The 26,563-nt window shown below is 38.9% G+C and overlaps 1 protein-coding gene across 2 annotated transcripts in view; it reads left to right on the top strand.

The window, feature by feature from the left end:
* LOC139463736 (histone-lysine N-methyltransferase EZH2-like) overlaps positions 1-26,563 on the top strand; it is a 177,779-nt gene that overhangs the window by 135,752 nt on the left and 15,464 nt on the right. For both annotated transcript variants that reach the window (XM_071244986.1, XM_071244987.1), the window contains exons 15-16: positions 4,105-4,200; positions 25,182-25,263. In XM_071244986.1, the coding sequence (XP_071101087.1) occupies positions 4,105-4,200; positions 25,182-25,263 (178 nt within the window). The remainder of the gene's footprint in view (positions 1-4,104; positions 4,201-25,181; positions 25,264-26,563) is intronic.

Raw genomic sequence — 26,563 nt, 5'->3', positions numbered from 1 at the left:
AGTGTTATTCTATCTTCTTGCCGATTTAGAGATTTTGTCTGAGATGATGGCTTTGCTATATGATACTGCGATGTTGTTGTGCTAAATGTGCTAAATGCCAATCCCTCTACTTTATGGAAATAAATATGTTTATATCAAGAAGAAATTTTCTGAAGCCATCCTGAAAACCCAATTCACGGCACCTTTGATGTCATTGTTGTCATCATAGTGGTTTCCATGAAGGTGTTCTTCCAGTTAAAGAAACAGGTGGAAATCACTTGGTGCCAGGACTGGCGAGTGTGGGGGTGAGGAAGCTCTTCAAACCCACATTGTCAAACAGCAGCCTTTGCAAGTCAAGAGGTGTGAGATTTTCTGAGTAATCAACAAGGATCACATCCTTTGCATCCCCAAATTCAGTGACCATAACTTTCTTCACTGATCTTGAAAGCTTGATTTCCTTTGGTATTGGAGAAGTGTAATGGTGCCATTCCATGGATTGACGTTTTGACTTAGGATCATGGTGGTAGACCAATGTTTCATCATTCAATACTAATGTATTTTTGAATTTGACGAAATCCTCCTCAAAAAGCTTCACTTTCACTGGTAATGTCAGTTCTATTTTCCTTAAGATAGAATTTAGAGACTTTGGCACCCAACGAGCATGAATAATGTTCATGAATAATAGTTTCAGTGGATCCATGACCTAGACCTGTGTCTTCGTAAAGTTCAGCAATGGTAATACATCTATCTGACAGTATAAGTTTTTCTATCTCCTTGAGTAAATCTTCATTGATGGAAGTTGAGGGATGTCCAAACCTAAGGTCATCATCAAGGCTCCTTTTCCCAGCCCATTGTTTAATAGTGGAATAGCTAGGGCACTTATCTCCAAACACTTGTGACATACGGTCATGAAGTTTTAGGGGAGTACTTTTCTCTGAAGTAAAAAACTTGATGACTGCTCGGTACTCATTCTTTTTCATTTCTTATCCATTTGGACCCCAATCACGTTCAACTGGCTGTCACTTAAATATTCAAACAGCCACAACAGACCAAATACACTTGCAATGAACTACTCAAACAATGTACTACATTGACTAGTTCACTTTGTTATGGCCTATAGTTGAAAGTTAGTCAGGCTTAGAATTCTTTTTGCCATCCCTCATATTATAAAGATCATTGGGGTCTAGTTACTGTTCACTACAACTTTTAGTTCCAAGCCATGTATTTGAAGCCACAGAGGTACTCAACCATCTTTGTTCCTTAGCTTTTGTTAGCTTTACATGTACGTAGGCTGTGACAGTTACTGGTTACCAATAATGCAAGCAGCAGATCCTGCCTCTCTATTTGTTATGTCAGTTTTAGAAATGTTGTTGAAATGTTATATCTTTATATTTGTCAATATATTAATGCAGGAAAAATATGTCGGTATCATTGCTGATAGTAAATATTGTGTAATGAACCAGTATGTCAACTGTTCTTGGTGTTCGTAGATCATGAATGAAATAATTTCTGAGTATGACATCACACCTTTTGTTCATGCACAGTTCAATTCTCAGAGCTCCGCAAAGTGAAGCCAACAACATGTGGCTTCAATCACAGGCAGATTGAAGAGAAAGCTTGTATGTTTATCTTACGGATGAGTTACAAAATACTAATTGCCAGATTGATAGGATTAGAAGCCAGTGTTTACCAAGCCCTAGATTACTCTATAAATGCCTTGGTAGTATGAAGCCAATCACGTTGCAGAAGACTCTCTTTTTAAGAGTTCCTTGTAGCCAGCTTTGTCACATACAGTCAAGTCTCGTTCATCCGACTCTCGTTAATCCGACAATCGGCTTTATCCGACACTAATGATGGGAACCGATTAAATAAGTGCTATTTAGACCAATTAATCCGACAGTCTCGCACTCCGACTCCGACTCCGACACACCTAATTTGCAACGAAATACCGAAATCAGTCTCGTTAATCCGACAGTGATCAGCGTACTCCGTGGTCATCTGCCCGCGAGTACACAGCCAGTGTTTTGATGCGAGGCGAGTCGGCTGGTAGCTGCATATTACAAAGCTGCAGCGTTAAACTTGCTTATCAATAAACAATTAATGCTTTAAATAAAGAAAGCAGGATAATTCACATGCTTAGATTACCTCAATCTTATTAAAATCAGATACAAATTCTCGCTATCGACGAGGACATCCCATTACAAGTCACATCAGAACAACCTTCCGGGACTATGACCTACCAATGAAATGACCAACAGGAAGTCGACGTTTGCCACTTAGAAAGCAGCTTTCTTAAGCTTTGGGTACCAGTTTCAAAATTGCGACTTCCATTCCAGACTATGCTTTTTAAAGTATTTGGAATCTGTCAAACAGTCCGAAACAGTTGTTTTGTGTTAAACTTTAGAGGTTGAATGATTAGAAAACATATTCCGCCAATAATTTAACATAACAATATGAATATATATTTTATATTTTTAATAACGTGTTTGAATCCTTATCTATCGTGTAGTTATCCGATTTTCGATCACGAACGTTGATACTACTAAATTTCGTTTATCCGACATACTCGTTAATCCGACACAATCATATGCAACCATCGATGTCGGATTAACGGGACTTGACTGTATCGCACAGTCTGTTCAAGATCTTGCATATGTTTTCATTTGTTTAGCTGTAATTAAGAAAATATCCTAAAATGTGAAAAAACTCTTTCCATTTGCATATTTATACTTTGTTTATCCCCAGCAACATGTTTTGCAGGGGTTTATATAAATGGACACTATCCTTCCATCACTGTATAGGTGCATGATCTCGTTTCTGAAACAGATCTTGAAAAACGTACAATATTTCTTCACCAAACTTGTTGTATAGATAGGTTTAGTGGTGACCTGGTGCCCTCTAATAGTTAATTTTATGAGTTTCCATGGCAACAACTATGACTTCAACTGAAATTGGTGGTTGTGCTCTACTTCAGAAAACTTTGTGCATAGATAGCACCAGTGGTGAACCGGTTCCTTTTGATATTTGGGGATTTTTTAAACAAATATACATGTATTTTGAGTTTACATTGCAAAAGGTTTCATATATTTATCTACGACAAGTTTTTGCCATTGCGAGGAATATCGACGACTTGTCCTCTTGTTTACATTGGTTGTATGGCTCCACCTGCTGTCATCGAAACCTTACAGAGAGCTAGCCTTATGGTTACTTTGGTGTGTAAAGCTTTATTCTACCATGAATTTGGAATTTACTCGATTCTGATTGGTCAATCAGAGGCTATTGAATCACAATAAACCCCCTCTGATTGAAACAGCTGGTTTGACCGCCGCATCACCGTGGAAGCTAATATTCATAGAATAGTACTATTTTCTGTCATTGTCGGTAGGCATATTTGAATAACTATATCTACAATTACCGGTTACAAAATGCACAGATGCGGTTACTACAATATTCAAAGGATGTGTGACAATACATTTCGTGCAGAAAAACACGACAGAAATCAACAAAGGGAATGTATTTACGTTTTGGAGACAACAGAGAGCTTGAAATTTTGGCGCTTTTCTATATACGACTGTGACGTCATATCTTTAGCGTCACAATGAGCGTTCAATCTACAGGTAACCAAGGTCTACATTGAAAACACAGTATGTTTATCTCCTAATTGTCATACACCTCACTGTCATAGTTGCAGTAGCATATCTATATATTTATGCAAAACAATACGTTAAGCACACCGAAAGCCTTGCATTAGGCCCATATGTTCTTATTTCATAATAAGTGCGATTGTTTACAAACAAATGAAAAACCTGATCATGTGATAAGCCTACATCTACGTAGTGGTCACTGGAGCCGAAACGTCTCTCACGGAATACGGCTATCGGAATTAGCTCAGGGGTTATCAGCTAATGTTTGCAACATATGCTTCAGAACTGTTGACGCACTGGCCCTTTAAGTGTCTGTCTTTGTTGACTATGTATCTAAGTGAGCTACAGTGCTGTGGCACTATTTTTGCATGTAAACACCATGCTACTCGTCACATACTTGTTATACAATGCTGTATACAATGTATTGTTGTCTGAGTCATAGTGCTTTATGTCCTCTTTACGCACTTATTCACTTTTTCAGCACTTGCTGCTAGCTCCTTCAGACGTTGCTGGATGGGGAATATTCCTGAAGGTACCAGCAGAAAAGAATGAATTTATATCCGAGTACTGTGGAGAGGTGAGGTTGTTTTATTTATTGTGACTCTCTTTTTAAAGATAAGACTACAGTCAAAACTTTCAATCCAGATAGTACCACTCATGGCCAAATTCTCCAGACCATTAAAGGACATGGTATGACTACATGGATTCATGTCGGTCTCTTTCAATCCAGATAGTATCATTCCAGGCCAAATTGTCCTGACCATTAACCATTAACCATTAAAGCTCTGCACGCTAACGTCGAACCCATTCGATTGAGGTGTCACTTCCCTTGCATCTAATGTCGAACCCATTTGACAGGCGAATAGCATAACGACACCCCAAAATAAAACTCGCCATATCTATTTACCAAGAAGGCTTTGCGTAACATTTAAATTACCGGTACGTATGACATGCATAAATGCTCAGCTTTCTCAATATCATAACGTTCAGTCATTTATTTACCTCCAAAAGAAAATATCGCGAGTTAAAAAAGTTTCAGCCAAACTTCTCGGCACACAACTACCAGAAATGGCCATTGTTGACTTTTGGCACTTCATGTTGAGCGACATGCAGTCCGATATTTTCTTTATAATTTCATCATTTTTCCTATTCAATCATAAATTTTTGTTTGCTGACGAAAGGAAAACACTCATGTTCCTTTATTTCTAAAAATTAGCAACTTTCAGTGTTACTAGTTGTAAACAAAAACAATCTGAATCGTAACATCATCGATTGGATGGAACTGGTACGATCATGGCAATGGCGGTAAACAAACAACTCCACATGCATAGTTATCCTGTTAGACTATTACAATCATTTTGTTACATCTAACTTAATTTTCTAGAATTATTGACACGTATGTATAAATCTTTGTAAAAAGAAATTCATTTTTATAGAGTTTGCAAATGATTTCGTTTGATAAACTTTCGGACACATTGACATGCCGACAAATGTCAGTGATACGTTTGGGCGTGGCCTAACTCGCAATTTGTTGAGTTGAACAAAGTCAACAAAGACTGCGAAAATGACAAATATTGGATGATACGCAAAATCTGAACTGATATACATTCAGGTAAACCATTCAATAGCAATTTGAAATTTGAAATTTTAGCTATCATATCTGAAACCGGAAGCACGTACCACATGTGACACATGGAAACAAAATATGCAAAAGTTGGTAAGCTATCATAAAGAAATTCTGAGATAGATTCAAATTCAAAAGAAATACATAATTTACTATTTTTCGTCAACTATTTACTGTTTATTGATCTGGAGAGCAGTCTTCGCTCCTATTTGTTTCATATTTCTTTGTGATTGTCGCCATCAAATGTGTAAGTCTAAATCCGAAACCGTAATGGATTTCACGCTCGATGATTTTAATTTTAAAATATTTTCTGAAAACGAACGTAACGGAGAGCGACATAACGTATTGATATGCCATAATAATAACAACATAATATTGTTATTGGTCTAGATCTTACATTACAAAAAGAACAATTTAAATATTAAAGATGTTGTTGAAAACTTTCTGAGAACCTCCCGTTCTCTGAACCGATAAAATTTTGGTACACAACGAGGTAGTGTAAATATATATAGATTCTAGGCTCCTATATATGTGATTTTGTAGCCAAAACAAATTAACTTGTACCCAAAATACTTAGTGAATTTTACCTAAGAAAATAAGACAATAGATCTATAATTATATTTATGTTTTCATGTAGATGAACAGAACACATAATAAAATATTTCATCAAGTTCCAAATATGATTATGACTGATCCTTGAAATTGATTGTTTAGTTTTGAGAGAAAATTGACGTCTAATCACTGAAGAAGAGGCCAGTTAAGTTGGTGAAACCTAAGTTAGAATGATTTGTTTTGATAGGAAAGTGATATTATGTTAAGTTAAGGACACCAAATTAATGTATATCTTTGAAGTAATTCTAGGTAGATCTACAAAATCACATACCCATTTGGGTAACAAATTACTAGAAATTTTGGGTACAAAAGTCACCACTGTACATTTCAACTGATTTTCGTGAATCAATGGGATAAAAAAAATTCATCTGAATGATTCCTTTTCTCATTTTTTAAGACAAGAATTTGTTTTACATAACAAAACAGGCAGATCTACACGGATCACGTTTTGTCCTAAAAATGTGAAAAATATGGACACCTCAGAAATGAGGGCTTATAAGGTTAATATTCTACCTAACTTGTCACATGGTTTGACTTAGATCTAGGTCTATCTAAGAAAAGTCCTTATAAAAAAAATTAAAAAAAGATTTTCATGACACTGACATTTCTGGCACTTTGACAAAGAGTATTCAAGGAAAGACAGATATGTTTTTGAATGAAAATATGACTTTCCTTTATAATTCTTTTTTCATGATGACAGGGGAACTTTTATACACACCAGCAGAGGAAGTTGTGATACTGTGATTGCATACAAAGGAAAAACAGGTTGGAAGCCGTACCTGTATGTATAAAATAGACCACATAAGGTGAACAAAAGTAATGGATTGGCTGACTGGAAAAAATACATCTGGCAAGGGTTAACATGTACACAGGCATGTTTCTTTTCATTCCAACCAGAAGACTGAGATAGCATTTTCTAAGGAACATATGGCAAACTTACCAGCTCATGTGCCACCATGTGAAGTTTGATCAGTTACACTGTGCTGATGCAAAGACCAGTATTTACTGTCCCCACACACCATTGTGGAAAAAAATAACTATTAAATATAACTTAAAATTTTAAAACCTGTAAACAGCTGTAAATAATTAAACAATTACAAATCTATCATCAATTCGCAATGATGGTGGTCTTCATATTTTTTTAATAAATTTAGAAATCCTTCGTGAAACTGTTCTAAAATCATGCTAGAATCTATGAATGTATTCCCGAAAGGAAAGATATCCTAAATGTAATGTGGAACTAACACCGAAAATATGTATGTAGCATTTTATTGCTTATATATATACCCTATCATATTCAGCAACGGGGGATGTTATTTTGAAAAACGTTTTGTCAAGCCCATTTTCGCGCACCTGTTGTTGAGGGTGATCTTGCTGATCGACGATATCCACAGACGTATTACGTGGGATACACTTGTTGTAGTGAAACTTATCAGCGTGTACATCGCAGAAATATGAATCATGTCCCATTTATATTCACCGTAACATTTAATGGTGATTCATCAACAGAAGTTCAAATAAAAGATACCGAGAAACTTGTATGTGGTATGTTGATTTATCGTCTACCGTTTCCGGGTCACGGGAGCATGCAAGGTCAAACGGATTAACTAATACGCGAATTATATCGTCAAAGTCACATTTTTATTTCATATTAGTGGTGATTACTGATACTGTGTATCGACTTATGTTTTTGCTGTATGTGATAGGCGAACTATTTCAAAATTTATTGTAATTGTTTTGTTTCGAAAGATTATCAGCAGACTACCCCTGTCTGTGTCATCACATCCGGAGACCTTTGCACTTATTGAAATAGTGCTGTCAGAATTCACGATCTTTATTTTCGTTTTTCTCTCATCATATTAATCGGAATATGACGAATCAAACATTCTTCAATTGAGAAGATCGTCAACTTTCGCCAAGTTATATTTATAAAGGCAATGTAAACTTTGTTGATATTAAAATAGCAATAAGTTATGCGGAGGTCGGGCGAAGCGCGCTATGTTTGATTTTCGGACGTCTGCTAGCATCATTACACGGGGTGTTTATTTTTGTAGAACGTAAATATTCAACCAAAACGCTTGAACTTAGGATTAGTGAATATTTTTAAGTCATTAATTGTTTCCTGCAAATTTTATAACATGACACGTCAGATTAACCCGAATATTCATATTTCTGCAACCGACATGATGACTTTGAAAATCAAGTTATTTTTCTGTTTAACGTGTAGATAATAAATTCGCTGATATATGCCGATTATAAAACCCGAATTTTTACTCAATTAAAATTAAGATATCGGAGATATGATTATTGAAATCAATTTGCACAAATGTTACGATATTAAAAGGTTCCTAGCATGAAATGCAAACCACCTTCAATAACGCAATTCAGGTAAGTTCAAGAAAATTTACAAATTTTGGGTTCACTTTGGTCTTAACCTTGGTATGACTGAAAACATCGGGATATTTTTATATAGTATTGTGTAGTTTTCTATCAGGAATAAATGTGCCAAATATTTCTTCAGTTGGCCCTTGTTTAATGAGGCACTGACTGTTTGATATCACCCACCCTCTTTAGAGCGCCTTATGCTAAAATTAATCCAGCAGTCAGGGGTAAGAAGTGTGAAAATAATTCAGCAGGCTAAAGGTTAAAGGACACGGTATGACTACATGGATTCATGTCGGTCTCTTTCAATCCAGATAGTACCACTCCGGGCCAAATTGTCCCGACCATTAAAGGACATGGTATGACTACATGGATTCATGTTGGTCTCTTTCAATCCAGATAGTACCACTCCGGGCCAAATTGTCCCGACCATTAAAGGACATGGTATGACTACATGGATTCATGTTGGGTTCTTTCAATCCAGATAGTACCACTCCGGGCCAAATTGTCCCGACCATTAAAGGACATGGTATGACTACATGGATTCATGTTGGGTTCTGTCAATCGAGATAGTATCATTCCAGGCCAAATTGTCCTGACCATTAACAGTTAGCCTGCTGAATTGGTTTAGCATAAGGTGTGGTAAAGAGGGTGGACAATTTCAACAGTCGGTGCTTCATTAAACAAGGTCCAATTGAAGAAATATTTGGCACATTTATTAATGAAACCGGAACTGCTTCATGACATGAAGGACAGACGCAGGTGTTGTTTGCAGTTACAGCCAAGTTTATTACTGATAAATTTCTTAAACCCTGAAACAATTGTAAAACATTCATTACACAAAATATAAATATATGCTGACATCAAATATTTCATTAGATGATATATACAAAATGCTATAACTACTAATTGTTAAACTTACATCTTATCAAGACTTAATTAATCCTATGTCATAAACATACTTAACCCGCATATATACTTATATATGCATATCATATAAATAGAGTAACATAAACGTGACATGATACATTTACTATCATGTATACATACAATATATGAGAAATATATATAAAACCTAGTAAACCCACCAAGTGTGTGGACCTGGGTTCATCAGTCCAGACACAGACCTCTGCTCGAGTAATACAGCTACATCTGCACCACAAATAAATGAATATATATACACACTGTGCAGACCAATCTGATAGCAGCAATATTACTACAAACCGATGCATAGTGTTATTGCAGAGTAACTTAAAACATTTCTAAAATATAATAGTAAAACCCTGATTCATTCATGCATCATACATTCCTACATTACACATTCATATATTACACATTCATAAATACCAATATGTAACCTAGCAACACATATGTTTCACATTCATACTTTCATACTTCATACGTTCATACATCAGCTTCACAGAGATTGAAGATTTAGTTAAATAGTATTTTAGGCCTATTTTTTACCTTACGTAAATAATAACACTTGTAATGCATACAGAAATACAACTAATTACCATGATCTAGCTAATATTTACAACATGACAAAAACAGCCAAATTATCACCAGCATAAACACAATATACCTACAAATCCTAGGAATACGTACAAACAATAAAATATCATGGAAATACCAACCTTTAGAAGTGAATTCCAAAGTCCATAAATCAAACACAACAATTAGTCCAAATTGTGAACTCCACAACGTCCAATGCTATACGTGTGTTCGACAGTACTATCAAATGTGATATAAACTGTAGTAAAAACTAAACCCTTTAAACTTGAGACAGTAAGCTAGAAAGTTAAACACAAAGGGGCTGTGAGGGGCGTGCTTGGGCAGGCTATTGTGTGACACCTTATTAGGTGATTGAGGCTGTGGCAAAGTACTCGTGCAGTAAGCTGAAACAGAGAATTAGGAGAGCTGAAGTGTGAAGTATATAATGTTTAAAACATACTTGACTGAATATTAAATAACAATCTAAACTAATAAAACTCTGAAAATATATACAACTATCTGATCCTGTCACATTAATGATAGAAAACTACACATTACTATGTAAAAAAATCCTGATGTTTTCAGTCTTACCAAGGATAAGACCAAAACAAACACAAAATTTGTAAATTTTCGTGAACTTGCCTGAATTTCATTATTGAAGGTGGTTTACGTTTCATGTTTGGAACCTTTGTAAATTGTAATATTTGTGCAAACTGATTTCAATAATCATATCTCCAAAATCTTAATTTAAACTGAGTATAAATTTGATGTTTTTGATTGGTAAATAACAGGGCGATGATAAATTATGGACCATTTCTAAACGTTAAGCAGAAGAAAAAAAACTTTCGAGGTCATTATGTCAGTTGCAGAAATACGAACAATCAGGTTAATCTAACGTGTCATGTTATAAATTTTGCAGGAAACATTTATCAACAAAGCTTACATTGCCTTATATATGCCCTGGCGAAAGTTGACGATCTATGTGAAAAAGCAACTATTTGGGTACAGGCTAAAATGGCACCTCAGCAAAATGGCAACAAATTCTCGGGCGAAAACGGCACCGCATTTGGCATATGTCGTTGTATATATGATATATTTACACGTTAGTTGATGTACTGTAAATCTTGAAATTAATGCAAGCGTGAATTAAATGCCAAAAATGCGAGTGGTCTTTGTTCGCATTATTAAACATCGTATTTATATCAACAATAAGACATTTTGGATAGCAGAAATACCAACTTTGACATACGCTGAAAACAAACAAATATGTATTCCACATCACTGTTTATTGAGCAGCACTTGTAACAAGTATATAAACAATGTCATTCAAACACTTATTACATCCTCAGCAGTAGAAACTAACAATTTTAGTCCAATAGTCCTTATAATGATGATAAATAGCAAAACCCTTAAAAATGGCATGATACCTTAACCATTGGCTGGTTTGGCAAGGACTACAGGCAATTTGGCAATTTCTAACGCTGATCCTGTGAATTATCGCAGCTGGGGTCAAGACAAGAGTTCCACTCACTTATGTCATCACACCTTCAAGTCCAGACAGACGCCACCCACGCAACATGGTGTGTCTTTGTTCTTTGCGACTGCGGCAAAGGCCGACATGACCCAGCGTGCACATATTGTTTTAGCTGAGTACTCTACTCAGCGCTAATAAGCAGTGCCATTTGGTGTGTGATTGCATTAATGTAATGTTGGATTAAGGTGAGATTTCTCCTGTCAACCTGACAGAGGACATTTTCTTTAGATATAAATCCACTGATGCTTGAGAGGAGGGGGGTGTTGCATTGATATTGAGTCGCATTTTTGGCTAGGGCCTAGCGATTGCATTCTTTTGGAGACACATTAATGTCACGATTTACAGTATTTACGTTTTATTTGATGTATTGTCATTTCCTGTTTTCCAGTTATTCACAGATATCTACAGATATTGACATATATACAGTTATTCACTGTCCTTCAAACTTTTCATCATCTTAGTCTCTTTCAGTCCAGATAGTTTCTCGATAACGAGCTACAGAAAGTCTGATACCACATATACGATGGGTCCAATGGTCACAGTTGTCACATGCATGTTGTGTTCTGACATTCTTCTCGCATGCAACACATCGAAAGGCCATTGTGAATAATTGTGACCTGAGGAGCACCATGTTAGGCCTCTTAAGTACAGTTTCAGCTTGACATGGAGTTAAATTGAGTAAAGGTACTTAAAACTTCAAAGCATATAAAGTTTTCACAATAAGTTGCACCTCCCAACCAGAGAATGTGAGTAAATTGGAGTCAAGGCTAATTTTTAATGTAAACTTTGTTGTAAGTGATGGTGTGAGTTTAATTGCATTTATTTTACTACAAAGAAAGTTGTTTTCACAATAAGTTGAGTGGCATATTGGTTCGTTTCAATATAGTTGGAGTAGAGGCTAATTTATAAGGTAAAATCATTTTAGCATTTCACAATTATTGGTGTTTGCAAGTGACCATGTCAGTTTAATTTCATTTAATTCAGTACCAAGGTAATATAACTAGGTGACAGTTCCCTAAAGGAACATGAACCATAATGAAATGTGATCATCAGGTTTTTGTCTATCAGTCAGTGTGATACAATTTTTCAATTTGAAGTTTACGAGTTTTCCATTGTCGAGAGGTCGGTCACATGACTGCGAAATTGTTGTTCATAAGTGTATTAACGACACAAGGCTGACAGTAACAGTCTGCAGTGTCTATTTGACACATCTTTAATCACCTTTCTTTGATTGGCCAGTTGATTAATGATGACTAAAACATGTAACCGTCACAGGTTCATTAACAACTTCCAAAATTTCACCCTTCACGTTTATCGTGTTGGCCATTTTGACGTCTTGTACTTGATTTGTAAATGTATTGTCACTGTGACCTACTTAGCGAGGAAGTTCTTAACGGACCTTTCTCATTTAATGAGGCTATTGTTTGAGTACATTGTGTTGACAGAAACTACAAAAATTGTCCCCGTTGAGCATACGTAAGCTCATGTCGCCTCTCGTTTTGAGGAACTATTTTATTCTGCGATACAACTAGTTGTTGTATGGCTGTCAGTGTAAACATGAAGTAACACGCACTAAATATAATGATGTATGGAACAAGGTCTACGTCCTTTGTGGTACAAATATTGATGTAATTTTTTTTATAAGAATTGACCTTCACTTTGTGTGAATTCATTGGAGTATGAACCTTCATAGAGTGTGTACAAAAATTCAAAATAAATGCAGATCATCACCAGCTTTGGATCTGACATCCTTCATCAGGTCTACGTCCTTTGCGGTACAAATAGTGATATATATATAAAATTATAAGAATTGACCTTCACTTTGTGTGAATTCATTGGAGTATGAACCTTCATCATGTGCTATGTGTCTCAGCCTTCTGCGTGGACTGAAAAGAAATGTCCCTGTATACATGATTACCTTTGTCAGATGTATTTTACCCTGTCAGCCACACACCCTGACTTTATGTCACCTTATGTGGTTTATTTTGTGCATACATGTACTGCTGCAAACCTGTTTTTCCCTTGTATGCAATCACAGTATCCAACTTCATCAACTGGTGTGTCACAAGTTCCTCGGTTGGTGTGTATAAAAGTGCCCCGGCCATCATGAAACAAGAATTGCCAAAAACAAAAGTATTTGCAATAAAAATAACCACATTTGTCTTTCCTTGAATAATCTTAGGTTTAGTGCTTGAAATTTTCATGGTCATAAAAATCTTTTTTGCAATTTCATAAGGATTTTTCTTAGATAGACCAATGACAAACCATCTGACAAGTTAGATAGAATTATAACTTTATTTCTGAGGTGTCCATACATTTCAAATTTTTATTTCTACTTTTAGAACAAAACATGGATCGTCTACCTAGTTTGGTTGCGTAAATAAATACTTGTTTTAAGATGTGAAAAGGAATTACACTGAATTCTTTTTTTTTATCCCATTTGAAATGTATTTTTTGTGCGTAAAATCTCTTAAGAGTTTGTACCCAAACCGATATGTGCTTTTGTACCCAGAAAAATTTTGTATTACAGTTTTGTAGTTTCAAAGATACCCATTACTTTTTGTATGAAAAAGTTAATTTATTATAACATTCGTGTCAAAACACTACAATTAACTTACAGTTTAACAATATACTGGCTTCTTCTTCAGTGAAAAGAATTTGTTACTTTCCGATCACAGTCAATCAATTTTAAGATTTTTTACTTATCCTGCATTACTCCTTAATGCATATTACTGCTTGTACTGAGAAAAGAGCTGTGTGACGGTCTTTGCTTGAAGAAGTTGCTCCAACTAGCTGAGAGGCCAACCCATCACGCAGCTCCCACCTGACCAAAGGACATGACGTCACGGATCCTTACATTACTTTTGTCACTTGCTGAGAGAAGACCTGTTTTTTGTTGTAGCATAAACTGATTCAAACCCTCACATGTTTGCTATTTGAGTTAATGTTTTTTGTCTTTGTGTTGTGCCTACGTTTTGTATGTTGTACATTCTATGTTTGATAAACATGTGCATAACGTTATTAGACACTTACTGGCGTTTTCTCAAAAGAAAACATAATGCCAGGTGTCTTGTTGTTCCAAGTAGCCATCTTAAATATTTTACGTAGCCAGCAGTTAGTGAACTGGTTTTTGTTTTATATTCTTTTGCTTGGTACCCCACGATTGGCGTATCCTCGCAAGTATTGTTTGTTTTGTTGTATGTTGTCTTACGTTTGTTGTAATATTTGTTTGATAGACCCACACAGTGGGATAAACAAATTATAGCATACATGATTTGGCGGGGACGCATTGTGATTTTACACTGCTTCATTGCAGATATCATGCCCTCCTGCTCAAAGTGCCAGCGTAATATGTCGGCGTGGGATCCCCGACCATGTGCCTTAATAATTGTACATCGCAATGCCTCCAGGGTCACCGATGCAAAGACTGTTTACTGCTTTCACCCACGGCCTTCAGTCAGTACCTCCGTGTGTGTAAAAAATGCAGAACACAGCATGCCAGGAAACACCGGTGCATGATGTCAGAGATCGGCCATCTCAGATGACTACCTCCCGACCTCAACTGCTACCTTAATGTCGGACCCCACGGTCGCAGTCTCCACCCAAAGCACTTTGACAACCACAACAACGTCTATCTTTATGGCGGCAACCACCTTGACGCCCGGCGTGGCGCTCACATACCAGACAGCGCCTATACTATCCCACAGACAGACACTCGGTCTCCCACAGATGCCCACGATAGACGCCTCTCTCCTCCAGTACATTCAGTACTTACAGGCCAGACAGCCGTCGATGCCAGTGCCTTTACAGACGCCTCTACAAGCGCCTCCCATAGCACCTCTGCAGACGCCTCCTCCTTTCAGCTGGCGCCTATCTACACAGCGCCTATACAGACGCGCCTCTGCCTCCGCCGCGTCGGCCAACCTCACAGACACCTTCTATCTCTTGTCACTCCGCGGACTCGGCTTCCCCATGTACGTCTTCACGTTGGAGTGACAGCAGATCTTATTGACAGGGTCATAGATCTAGGAGCCGCTCCCCAGTTCACAGATGCTCCAGTGGCTATCGATCCGACTCCTTGGAGGGCGCCTTCATCCCTTGCTATGACGACACCCCTGGCGAATCCAACCTGGGTTTTGACCAAGCCACCGACTGGTTGGCAGACAGACTGGAGACAATCGCTCCATCGCCCGGCCTAGAGGTCACCAACATCATCCGATACTGATACAAGCTGATGCTTATGGACGGCCCGCCACTTACGTCTTCCCCCATAGTGGACACATACCCCCCAGCTAATGAGCCGGAACATCACAGCACTGCTAGACAAGAAAGAGGTTGTACACGTCCCAGCCATAACACCGGGGGCTTCTACTCACTTGTCTTCCTTGTCCCTAGAAGGACTGGGCCAAACACAGGATGATCCACAACCTCGCCGCTTTCAACAAATGCAACCTGGCGCGTCCACCTTATTTCAGGGTGACCATGCTCAGGCTACTGCGATCCCTGATCCAGGCACAGGAGGCACTCATCAGTCTGGATATCGAGGACGCCTACCTACATGTCCCTATACATCCCGACAACCGGAAATATCTCCGCTTCATCTTCATGGGAGTCCATTATCAATGGGCGGTCCTCCCATTTGGAATTTCTTCGGCCCAGTGGCTATTCACACGGCTTACCAAGCCGATAGCCTCGTACCTCCATCGCTGGGACATCCAGTTTGAGGCGTACATAGACGGCTGCCTACTGGTCCATCGGGACACTGTCACTCTACTCCGCCACAGGGACTTCACCCTGCGGCTCCTACACCAGCCAGGGTGGAAGATCAACCTTAGGAACTCAGAGTTGACACCCTCCAAGCACCTTCAGTTCATCGGGGGCCTCTTCCAGACAGACCTCGATCTCTTCTCTGTACCCAGAGACCGATGGGAGCTCAGCAGGTGCACCTGACTCCAGCTCTCCACCTACCACGCACTCTGCGCCAATGGCAAGTCCTCCTGGGCCTCCTTACCTCAGCGCAGGACTTGACCTACAGAGGAAGGCTCCAACTGCGCCCAGTTCCATCATGACCTACCTTGTGGCGCTCAACTCCGTCCTTGAAGTTCCGAAAGATCAACACCTGACAAAAATCCCGAAACTCCAGGCACTGCTCCGCTCATTAGGCTGGAAGACCAATAGGCGAAGTTCCATCCCCCAGCTTGGGATTTGAACGACGAAAAAGACCGTCTTCCTACTGGCGCTCGCCACAGCAGCCTGTATCATTGAGTGAGCTACAGCCCTGGACGTCACACAGGACTTCATTGCAAAGAATCAGGTCCCAGGCCAGCCCGATAGATCATTCCTCATCCCCCCCCCCCGCCCCCCCCTTTCATCGATTATGGGCGTGGAAATGAACTAGAGCTCCGTCTATGTCTGGTTAGAGCGCTTCGTTGCTACATTTGACGATCCAAGGATCGCCGTAGACAACGACGACGCTTCTTCATACCACTAACCGGGACCTCGAGAGCGAAGTCAGCCACGGCACGATCGTCCTCTGGCTACGAGCCATCATCCTCCAGGCCTACGAGTCCTCAGGATTGGACCCCCCACGCTCCAACAACCTGCATGAGATCTGGGCGGGCTGAGGGAGACAGAGTCTCCCATACATGGAGTGGTCACCTGATGCCGACCACACAGCTGAGGACGGGCTGAGGGAATGGGAGGTTCCCATACATGGAGTGGTCACCCAAAGCCAACCACACAGCCAAGTATTGGCTAGAGAAGAGAGTCTTGAAATATCGATGAAGTCCACATCTGAAGGTATGCCCACCTCCGGTTCCGTCCGATAAAGATGCATTAAGGAGTAATGCAGGATAAGTAAAAAATCTAGTAAAATCCTAGATATTTTTTATATTTGTATACTTATCCTGCATTACTGCACCCACCCATCGCAGATCTATCTCCCCACGATGCCTTCCGATGTTTCGGACTAATGTGAGTAATGTGAGGATCTGTGACGTCACTTCCTTTGGTCATGGAGCTGCGTGATCGGTTGGCCTCTCAGCTAGTTGGAACAACTTCCTCTAGCAAAGACCTTCACGCAGCTCTTTTCTCTGTCAAGAACAAGTAGTAATATGCATTAATTATATAAGGAGTAATGCAGGATAAGTATACAAATATAAAAAATATCTAGTATTTTACTAGATTTATGGATGAACTGCAACTTCTTTATTACAATTCAGAGCAACGTTTTGGTGTTCATTCATAAATATTATCCTTACTTTGTACTCCAACTTCTAAATGCCTCTCAAAGAAGTCAATCAGTTTGAGTTTTGCCAATGTGGACTGACTTCTCTCAAGGACCACATACTTTTAGGTTCATCATATTATGAACTTGATGAAATGAAATGTTTTATCATAATGTTTAGCTTATTGTTTTGCAATAAACATGAAAAAATAAATATAATCATACAGGTTTAGTTTAGTTTTCTTGGGTACAAAGTCACATTGGCCCTACATTCACCCAGTTGACGTGTACCTACTTTCATCCATTCTGAAGATTGGGGAGGGAGAGCAAACGTTTTTAAAACAATCCCTAATATTCTAAATTGTCCTTCTTGCATTGACAGACCAACAACAATATTTTCTATATGTTATATCGCTCTCCGCTGTCGTCGTTTTCAGAAAATAATTTTCAAATCATTGAGCATGGAATCCTTTACGGTTTCAGATTTAGACTTACAAATTTGATATCACGCATCGGCGGCAATCACAAATAGATATGAAACAAATAGGAGTGAAAACTGCTATCCAGATCAATAAAAAGTAAACAGTTGACGAAAAATAGTAAATTATATATTTTCTTTTGAATTTAATCTATTTCAGGATTTTTTTTATGACAGCTTATCTACTTTTGCATATTTTGCTTTGATGTGTCTCATGCGGTACATGCTTCCGGTTCCAGAAATAATAGCTAAAATTTCAAGTATTTTGATTATTTTTCTTAAAACTGCATTATTTTGCTATTGAATGGTTTACCTCAAATGTATATCAGTTCAGATTCTGCGTATCATCCAATATTTGTCATTTGCAGTGTTTGTTGCCTTTGTTCAACTCAACAAATCGTGAGTTAGGCCACGCCCAAACGTATCACTGATGTTGGTCGGCATGTCAATGTGTCTGAAAGTGTATCAAACAAATCATTTGCAAACTCTATAAAAATGTGCTATTTTTTTACAAAGATTTATACATCCGTGTCAATAATTCTTGAAAATTAAGTTAGATGGCACAAAAGTATTGTTAAAGCTTAGGGGATCACTATGCATGTGGAGTTGTTTGTTTACCGCCGTTGCCATGACTATACAAATTCCATCCCATCAATGATGTTACGATTCAGATTGTTTTTGTCAATAATTAATTACATTGAAATTAGCTAATTTTTAGAAATTAAGGAACTTTAGTGTTTTCCTTTTGTAAACAAACAAAAAATTATGTTCGTATAAAGAAAATATCAGACTGCATGCCGCTCAACGTGAAGTGCCAAAAGTCAACAACGGCCGTTTCTGGTAGTTGTGTGCCGATAAATTTGGTCGATACTTTCTTAACTCTTTTTTAGCTAAAGAAACTACGGAAAGTTTTAATGTTTTGCAAACTGAGCATTTATGCATACCATACATAACTTAAAGTATATGCAAAGCCGACTAGTTAAACAGTTGTAGCGAGTTTCATTTGGGGGTGTCCTTCGACTATGAGCCTGTCAAATGAGTTCGACAGTAGCATTTAGAGCATTAAAAGACATGGTATGACTACATGGATTCATGTTGGGTTCTGTCAATCCAGATAGTACCACTCCGGGCCAAATTCTCCAGACCAGTAAAGGACATGGTATGACTACATGGATTCATGTTGGTCTCTTTCAATCCAGATAGTACCACTCTGGGCCAAATCGTCTAGACCATTAAAGGACAATTTGTGTAGTAACAAAAAAAAAATAGGATTCATGAAAATATTTATTAATAACATTGGCAATATATTAGGGGCTACTCGGTTGCTACATAAAAAGACATACCCTGTGGGTATGAATGAAAAGCTCTGTGGGTATGAATGAAGAGGTAAGGGTCATGCTGACCTGACTGAATGAGTGCTACTTACCCTGCAGGTAATGAACAAGTCCTGAGACCGTGCCGGCCCTGGACTGTAAATTTGGAAGAAAGGTACTTTGGGGGCCACAAGCCATTCCTATTGCAGGCGTCACACTGTCCCGAAATTAACACGAGATGGCCATACGAATATGGGATTTTGAATTTCGCGCAAAGATGGCCACGAATTTGGTCAACAACCAATCAACAGGCGAAGCAAGTACAATGCCTACAGAAGGTCACACGATGACACCCGAACCACACACGAAGGCAATACGAAGATGATAATTTTTATAGTAGTTTATATCTGCAGGACACACGAAGGCCATGCGATGGCTACACGACGTCGTATTGAGAGTACGATGCGTTCGAACTAGGTCATGAAGGCGTCACGTGACCTCCCAATAGTATAAAACCTTCGGCCGACCGTGGGAAATTCGCCGGTGTGCGAAATACGCTACAGTCGGAAAGCGCACATTAAATCTTCTATATCAGTCGGTCAGTGGGAAATTCAATTGCTGATTCAACTTTAACATGCCACCCAAGGCAGGGAGAGGCAAAGGGAAGAAGCGGGCTGTTAAATACAGAACTCAGAAGACGAAAGCAGAGGAAACTGATGATTTAGATGTCCAAGAAGACACCACTGAGTCTCCAACCAGAGAGAGAAGGGGGAGGAAATCCAAGAAAGATGTCAGTCCTTGTCCAAGTAAGGCCAGCCAGCACTTCTACTCAGGGCTACGTATTTACTCCTCGCCAGGCTACTCCTTCTAAGCCACCTCAGCGGCAAATATCACACAGAAACTTGAGATTGTATATATTGAAAATTGTCACTTTGTTCTTTTTGGGGATCCGTTATCCTAACTTTACAAATCCTTTACTTATTTTAATTTCTATGTTAAAGTAGTATGGGACTTTACATTTTGGAAACTTGAGATTTTTAAACTATCTAAATGTTGGGCCTTTATTTTATTAATAAGTCAAAATTTCAAAAACAAAATTTATTACTCCATACACATTTTGCTTTAAACTACAATGCAATATGTGAAAATAATTTGTTCATCATCACAATGTTAGTGTCTCTGTATTCATTTTACTGTCACTGCTTTGTGGGAATAATTACATGATCATCTTGTCCTGCCATGGCACTGAACCAGCCTTTGAGGTAAAGTAGTGGCGCAGGTATCTTCTAATTTGCCTCCCCTCATGGGTTCCAGTATTCCTTGCCCTCTCATGGTAAACAACCAAAAGTACTTTGTCATTTCTCCATGCCCCTGGGATGACATTCTGGTTCTGGTCCTCCAAGTTCATCAGGTTGTTCTGGGTGGCTGGATATCTCAGTCTGATGAGATTGTGAAGGATCACACAAGTTGTAATGATTTGTCTGCATGTCTCTGGCCTCTGGTTCATGGTCCTCAGCAAAACTTGGAACTTGTGTGCCAGAATGTCAAAGGCATTCTCCACTACACGCCTGGCTCTTGAGAGTCTGTAGTTAAATATTCTCTCATGGTGCTCCATGTTTCTGATTGAAAACGGGTGCTACTATGTAGCATGGGACAGGAACGTCATCACCAGGTAGAGACTTCTCTTCAGGGAGATTGAATATGTTGTTCGGACTCTTCAGGCCTTCTTTCAGTTCTGACCCCTTGTAGATACTGGCATCGCTGCTGGAACAATCAGAGCCGACATCAATCCATAGAAACTTGTAGTCTGTGTCGACCAGGGCCATGAGGACAATGGAGAAGAAGCCCTTGTAATTTCTGTACACAGAGCCAGTATTCCAAGGACAGGTGACCGCCACATGCTTGCCATCCAGAGCACCACAGCAGTGTGGAAATTGCCATCTCTTCTCAAACTGCTCAGCAATGGCGATCCACTCTTCAGTTGTAGTAGGACACTGGATCACCTCAGCAGCAAACTCGGCCTTGATGGCATCGCAGACTTCATTAATGATGAGGGAGATGGTGTTTGGAGCAACTCTGAAGTTGTAGGCCAGGCTTGGATGTACCACAGGCCAAGTGTCGTAGAGTGATGGACAGCTTGAGACCAGGAGGGAGAGACTTTCTGTACCATGAGTGCTTCTTCTCTATTCTGCCTTCTGCCCTTCGCAGCACCTCATCGTAGAGGCCTCTGGGAAGTCTTGTGTAGTTGTAGAAGGCCTTCTCATCTTCTGTCTTCAGCTCATTTAGTAGAGAGCTATAGTGGCCATAGCGTTCTCTTCTTTTGTCAGACAGCCATTTCCTGACTCACATAGACCTCGGTTTGCCCCTGCCCTGGAAAATAAAAAGCAAAACAAGATAAGGACATTATCGAATGCTAGAAAGGCAAATAGCAAGAGGTGAGGTGAAATGGGGTTTAACGTTGCGTACAAGATTATTGCACTTATATAGCGACGTGCATGTACGTGTGTGTGTTTGTGTGGTTGCTTGTACTAGTCTGGACTGATGCCGATTTATAGTGCTAGCTCACTGAGATACCATGCCACAGTTTAACATGAATACCCCACTCAGACGCAGTATACTGAGTCCGAACCGACCAGTCCTTGTTTTAGCCCCTTAATGCCGAGCGCCAGACAGGGAAACAACAAGTACCATATTTTAACGTCTTTTTGTATGATGCGGTCGGGGATCGAACCCCGGACCTTCCGCTCTACCACTAGACCACAGACTCGGTGCAAATAGCAAGAAATGACAAAGTGAAATGAGACAATGTTTACTTGTAAGAAGAGGTGCTGGGCCTGTAAGAGTTGCTTATCACGTTCTCTGAGGTGCATCAAAAGAAGAAATGCTGTTGCCTTTTTTTTCCTGGTTGTCACATCATCAAAGTATGCCATACTGGAGGAACTGAATTGTGATTAATTGTGATTGAAGCTTTGGGAGTTATACAGGCCTCTGCTCTGTAGAGTTGCTCAGGACTGACTGATGAAGACGCTCTGAGGCTGGCCTTTTACATGTCCACGTTACCATGACACATGGGAAACGCTTGAGATACTCAAATTCGGCTGTCTTCGCCGACACCCTGGTCCCATCTCGATGTCATCGTACTATAACACGATGGCTACACGACGGCATTGCGAGGGCTTCACGTAGTCGTGTTGCCTTCCTAAGACAATCGGGCAGCTTCTTGTTTCCTTCGTATTGTCTTCTTGGGCGAAAAATGCCCGATGGCACCGATGATCACACAAAGTAAAGACGAAGATGACATGATTTGACAAGATGCCCTCACGATGGCCTTACGAAGGGCAAAATGGACACACGAATTCAAAACGAAAATGAACCTTCACAAGGTCTTTCGGCAATTTTTTGGCATGCCAAAGATTTTGCCACCGCTCACGAAGTTGCTGCCGGAGCCTGAGACACTCCACCGGCAGTCATACGATGGCTTAAGATGCCCTCACGAATGGCCTGATGTTTTTACGATCAGAGCCGAATTTGAACATTTCCTTTATCGTGTGTCCATCTGGTGTCAATTTCTGGACAGTGTGACGCCTGCATATGCAGTATGCAGGGCATGGAGTGACTTGTGAAGCCCAGCCCCTCGGTTGCTACATAAATAGAGACATATCTGCGGCTATAAATGAAAAACATGACTTGTGAAGCACTTACAATGAATAGATATATGAGACTGAATAGCCCAAAGGTGGAGACGGGGATGGATGGAGGGTATCGCTGCAGCTGGTATAAACAATGACAGAAATAGGTAAACAATATCGAGGCTGTTGGGGCTAATATAAGAAAACATTGTGACGTCATGTCCGTAGTTCTGGGCATGAGCAGAGGATAAAATGGTGCATTGTGGGATAGCTTAAATGTAACATCATACAGAGTATTTTTAACCTGAGGGGAGTTGGAAGTGAGCTGGGAATTACTATGGAGAATAAGTGATATTTATACGTAAGTGGATATTGAGCAAATATATTTATGGCAGGGGACGTCGTGAAGCTAAGAACATGGGGAAATGTAGAAAATATATGTTATCACTGCACAAACAAAAATATGGAATTTACATGGTATGACTGCATGGATTCATGTCGCTCATGATATCAATCACTGGATTCTCTGGTCCATATTTGATTATTTACAGAACGCTGGAATATTACTGAGTGATGTGTTAAGCAACAAATAAACAAACAAACTTCAGCTTTACTGGTGCCTTTTGCTATTTTGAAATTTCTGTAAATTTAATTTCTTATATTTCCATGAGAACAATTTTGCCTTAGTCTCCAATGTGGTTTGGGTTTGTTTCCAGGCCATAACTCGAAATTTTTTCACCATTTTTCAGCAAATTGCATACCTGCATTGCTGATCCATTTAACTGGTGCCTTTTGCTATTTTGAAATTTTTCAACGTTGTATTTTGTTACATTTCAATGGTACCATTTGGAACCAGTCTCAAACAACTCAAGGCTTCACTTCCAAAGCTATTACTCTCAAACTAGTGAATATTTTAGCATGAAACTGTGCAGCGACCACATGCTCAACTATTGTCTTTAATATATTAATTTTTTTTTTTTTTTTTATTTCTTGTGATTCCATTGAAACAATTTGTAAATTCTTCCTAACTAGTCTTTCTCCTAATCATAAAGCTACTGATAGTTCATTGTGGATACATCTACTTGCACAATACAATCTATCATCCAAACTGCTGTTATTAGTTCAATAGTCTTATCTCCCATAAGGAGTCAATGTGGCATCAACTGTAATGCTGCTTCATAAATGCGTTAATCAGAATCTGCACTGATACATGTTTACAGTAATAACAAACTAATGTGTGTGTGTGGCGGGGGGGCATATGGTTTTTTTATGATTTAAAAACATATTCTTTTGAATTACCATGTTTTTGTTTAAGTCCCCAATTCTTGCTTCGATACACTTCCCATGTATATTCTCAAAAAACTTGAACAAATATATATGCTACGAATAGTTACATTTATTGCTCAGAAAATGCTGCACAATGTAAAATCACAATTTTGCTTTGTTTACATTTTAAAACAAGTTTGGTTTTCAAAGCTCAACATTTGTTTTCCCAAGTGATTTATTTTACCTTGACCTTAACCTTGACACTTGTATTAGTGACAGAGATAATATGTCATTTGACACTAATTTGTGTGTCAAATTCAGCGATGTATGTGTCATAGCTGAGTGTCAAATATATGTGATGTAATAGGCATCCCAAAAGCAGCATGTTGATAAAACCCAAACACTTGTCATCACAAATGGAATGTTTTTGTAATTGAGTTCCATCCGAAATATCCAACATTTTTATTTCAAAACATACATGGAATTTTGCTGTGGACGTGGTGATTTCATAAAATGGAAGCATTAGTGGTATTTTCAATGTTACTAAATTTTAATATTGTCCTTTCCCACACTTTGCATTTCTCCTTCTTTCGATCCTATGTGGAACTGAGCTTGAACAAAAAAATTCCAGCTTCTAAAAACAATTCACCTGAACACATCCTAGCGTCAGCATGGTCACCACCCACACAAATGGATCACCTATACAAGTACATGTATATAAATATAAATACACAATTTAATGTAAACAATTTAAACTTATCCTACCTCACACTGCATGTATCCCATGGCTGGACGGTATCCCACAGTCAAAATATTGAATTTACCACTGTGAGAAGGGACTTCTGTACAGTTACAGCATTGAGTTGGCTGTGTGTATCGTTTAGATGAATGGGGGCGTCTGTGTAGTTACATCATTAAATGGTTATATCCTAGAGTAGGCTGTGTGTTGTAGGAAGGGCATTCACTTGAATATCAGTACATGTAAGTATTATTTTCACAGATAATATCACAAGACGAAGCTGACAGAAGAGGGAAGGTGTATGACAAATACATGTGCAGCTTTCTCTTTAACCTCAACAATGGTGAGTTTTACATTCAATCATAACAATAGATAATCCTAAACTCTAATCAATCAGTACTCAGTATCAGACTGATTGATCAATACTAAGTATAAAAAATACCCTACCCTCTATTAACTTGAATGCATAATTCAAAAAAGGGATGCATGTGTTTATCAAAAATTGAGCACTATAGAAAACGAACTACTCACTGCTTTAGTACCCAATAGATAATGATACAAAAATACAGGTCACAAATGGGTAGATCAGCCTCGGTGAGAGAGAGAGAGTCATCAGTTTGTGTATCATTTAGTGGGCATAGGAGAGAGTTTGTAATGCAAGCTAAGGTGTGATTGGTGTGTTCGTTGCTGAACTCTTCGGGTTCGGTGTTTAGTTTTAGCTTGTTTCGTTTGTGGTTAGTTATGTAGCCCAGCACATGATGTGATATTAGGGTTAAGGGCTGGTGTTTACTGGCAACCGCTTGGTGTTTTGGGCTTATGTTTGATAAGGTTCAGGCCCAGAAGTTTACAGTTAATTGTTCGCGGCGTAGATCCAGGGGGATTTCGCTTGTAGTGTGTTGTAAGGGGACCGTGCCATACTGTGTCTTAGTAATTATTTTTAGTGCTTGGTATTGGATGGAATTTAATTTGTTATTTAGTGTGTTGTTAGGGTATTATGAATTATTATAGATTTTCAAAAACACATGTAGGTAGGGAGAATGATGGGTGTTTAGATCCTTTGTGCATCTTATTATTACCAGGCTTTTAATGTGGGCATCCCACTTGATATGCTCATCAAAGATAAGTCCTAAGAATTTGGTTTGTTTTTGGAATTTGGGTAGTTGGACACATATTTTTGTTTGAATACTTCTCCAGTGGTTTTTTGGGCGTTTAAAGAGAAGCCCCATTCATGTGTGGACTTTATGTAGTGCCTGCTGGAGTAGTGTTTGTACCATGTTTATGCTTCTGGTGCGGACCCAGAGGGCAAATGTTGTGACTTTATGGGAGATACCGTCGAAAAGAGGTCATTTATCGTTATATTATGATGTCTGGGTCACCCAGATAGAGCCAGTTCCAGTGCACAATCTGACATTGTCCATGCTGAACGTTATGATATTATTATCCAACTTATGATAATCATTATGCATTATGTGAGGGTTGCCACTGATGACATAAGTACTGTAACCTTAAATGCTAACTGTATTTTTAATCATGACACAGTCATCACAGACTTGAGATTTTATTAATTGAGACAAGTTTATGTATGTGTTTCAACTTTGAAACATTTATGGGACCAGGGTGCTTAGTAGGCTGGGACGATACAC

This window comes from Haliotis cracherodii, unplaced genomic scaffold (genome assembly GCF_022045235.1).
Source record: "Haliotis cracherodii isolate W230 unplaced genomic scaffold, xgHalCrac1.p SCAF_16, whole genome shotgun sequence".
In the NCBI taxonomy this organism is placed as follows: Eukaryota; Metazoa; Mollusca; class Gastropoda; order Lepetellida; family Haliotidae; genus Haliotis; species Haliotis cracherodii.
The sequence above is the reverse complement of the archived record's forward strand: the minus strand, read 5'-3'. Positions and strand labels throughout refer to the sequence as shown.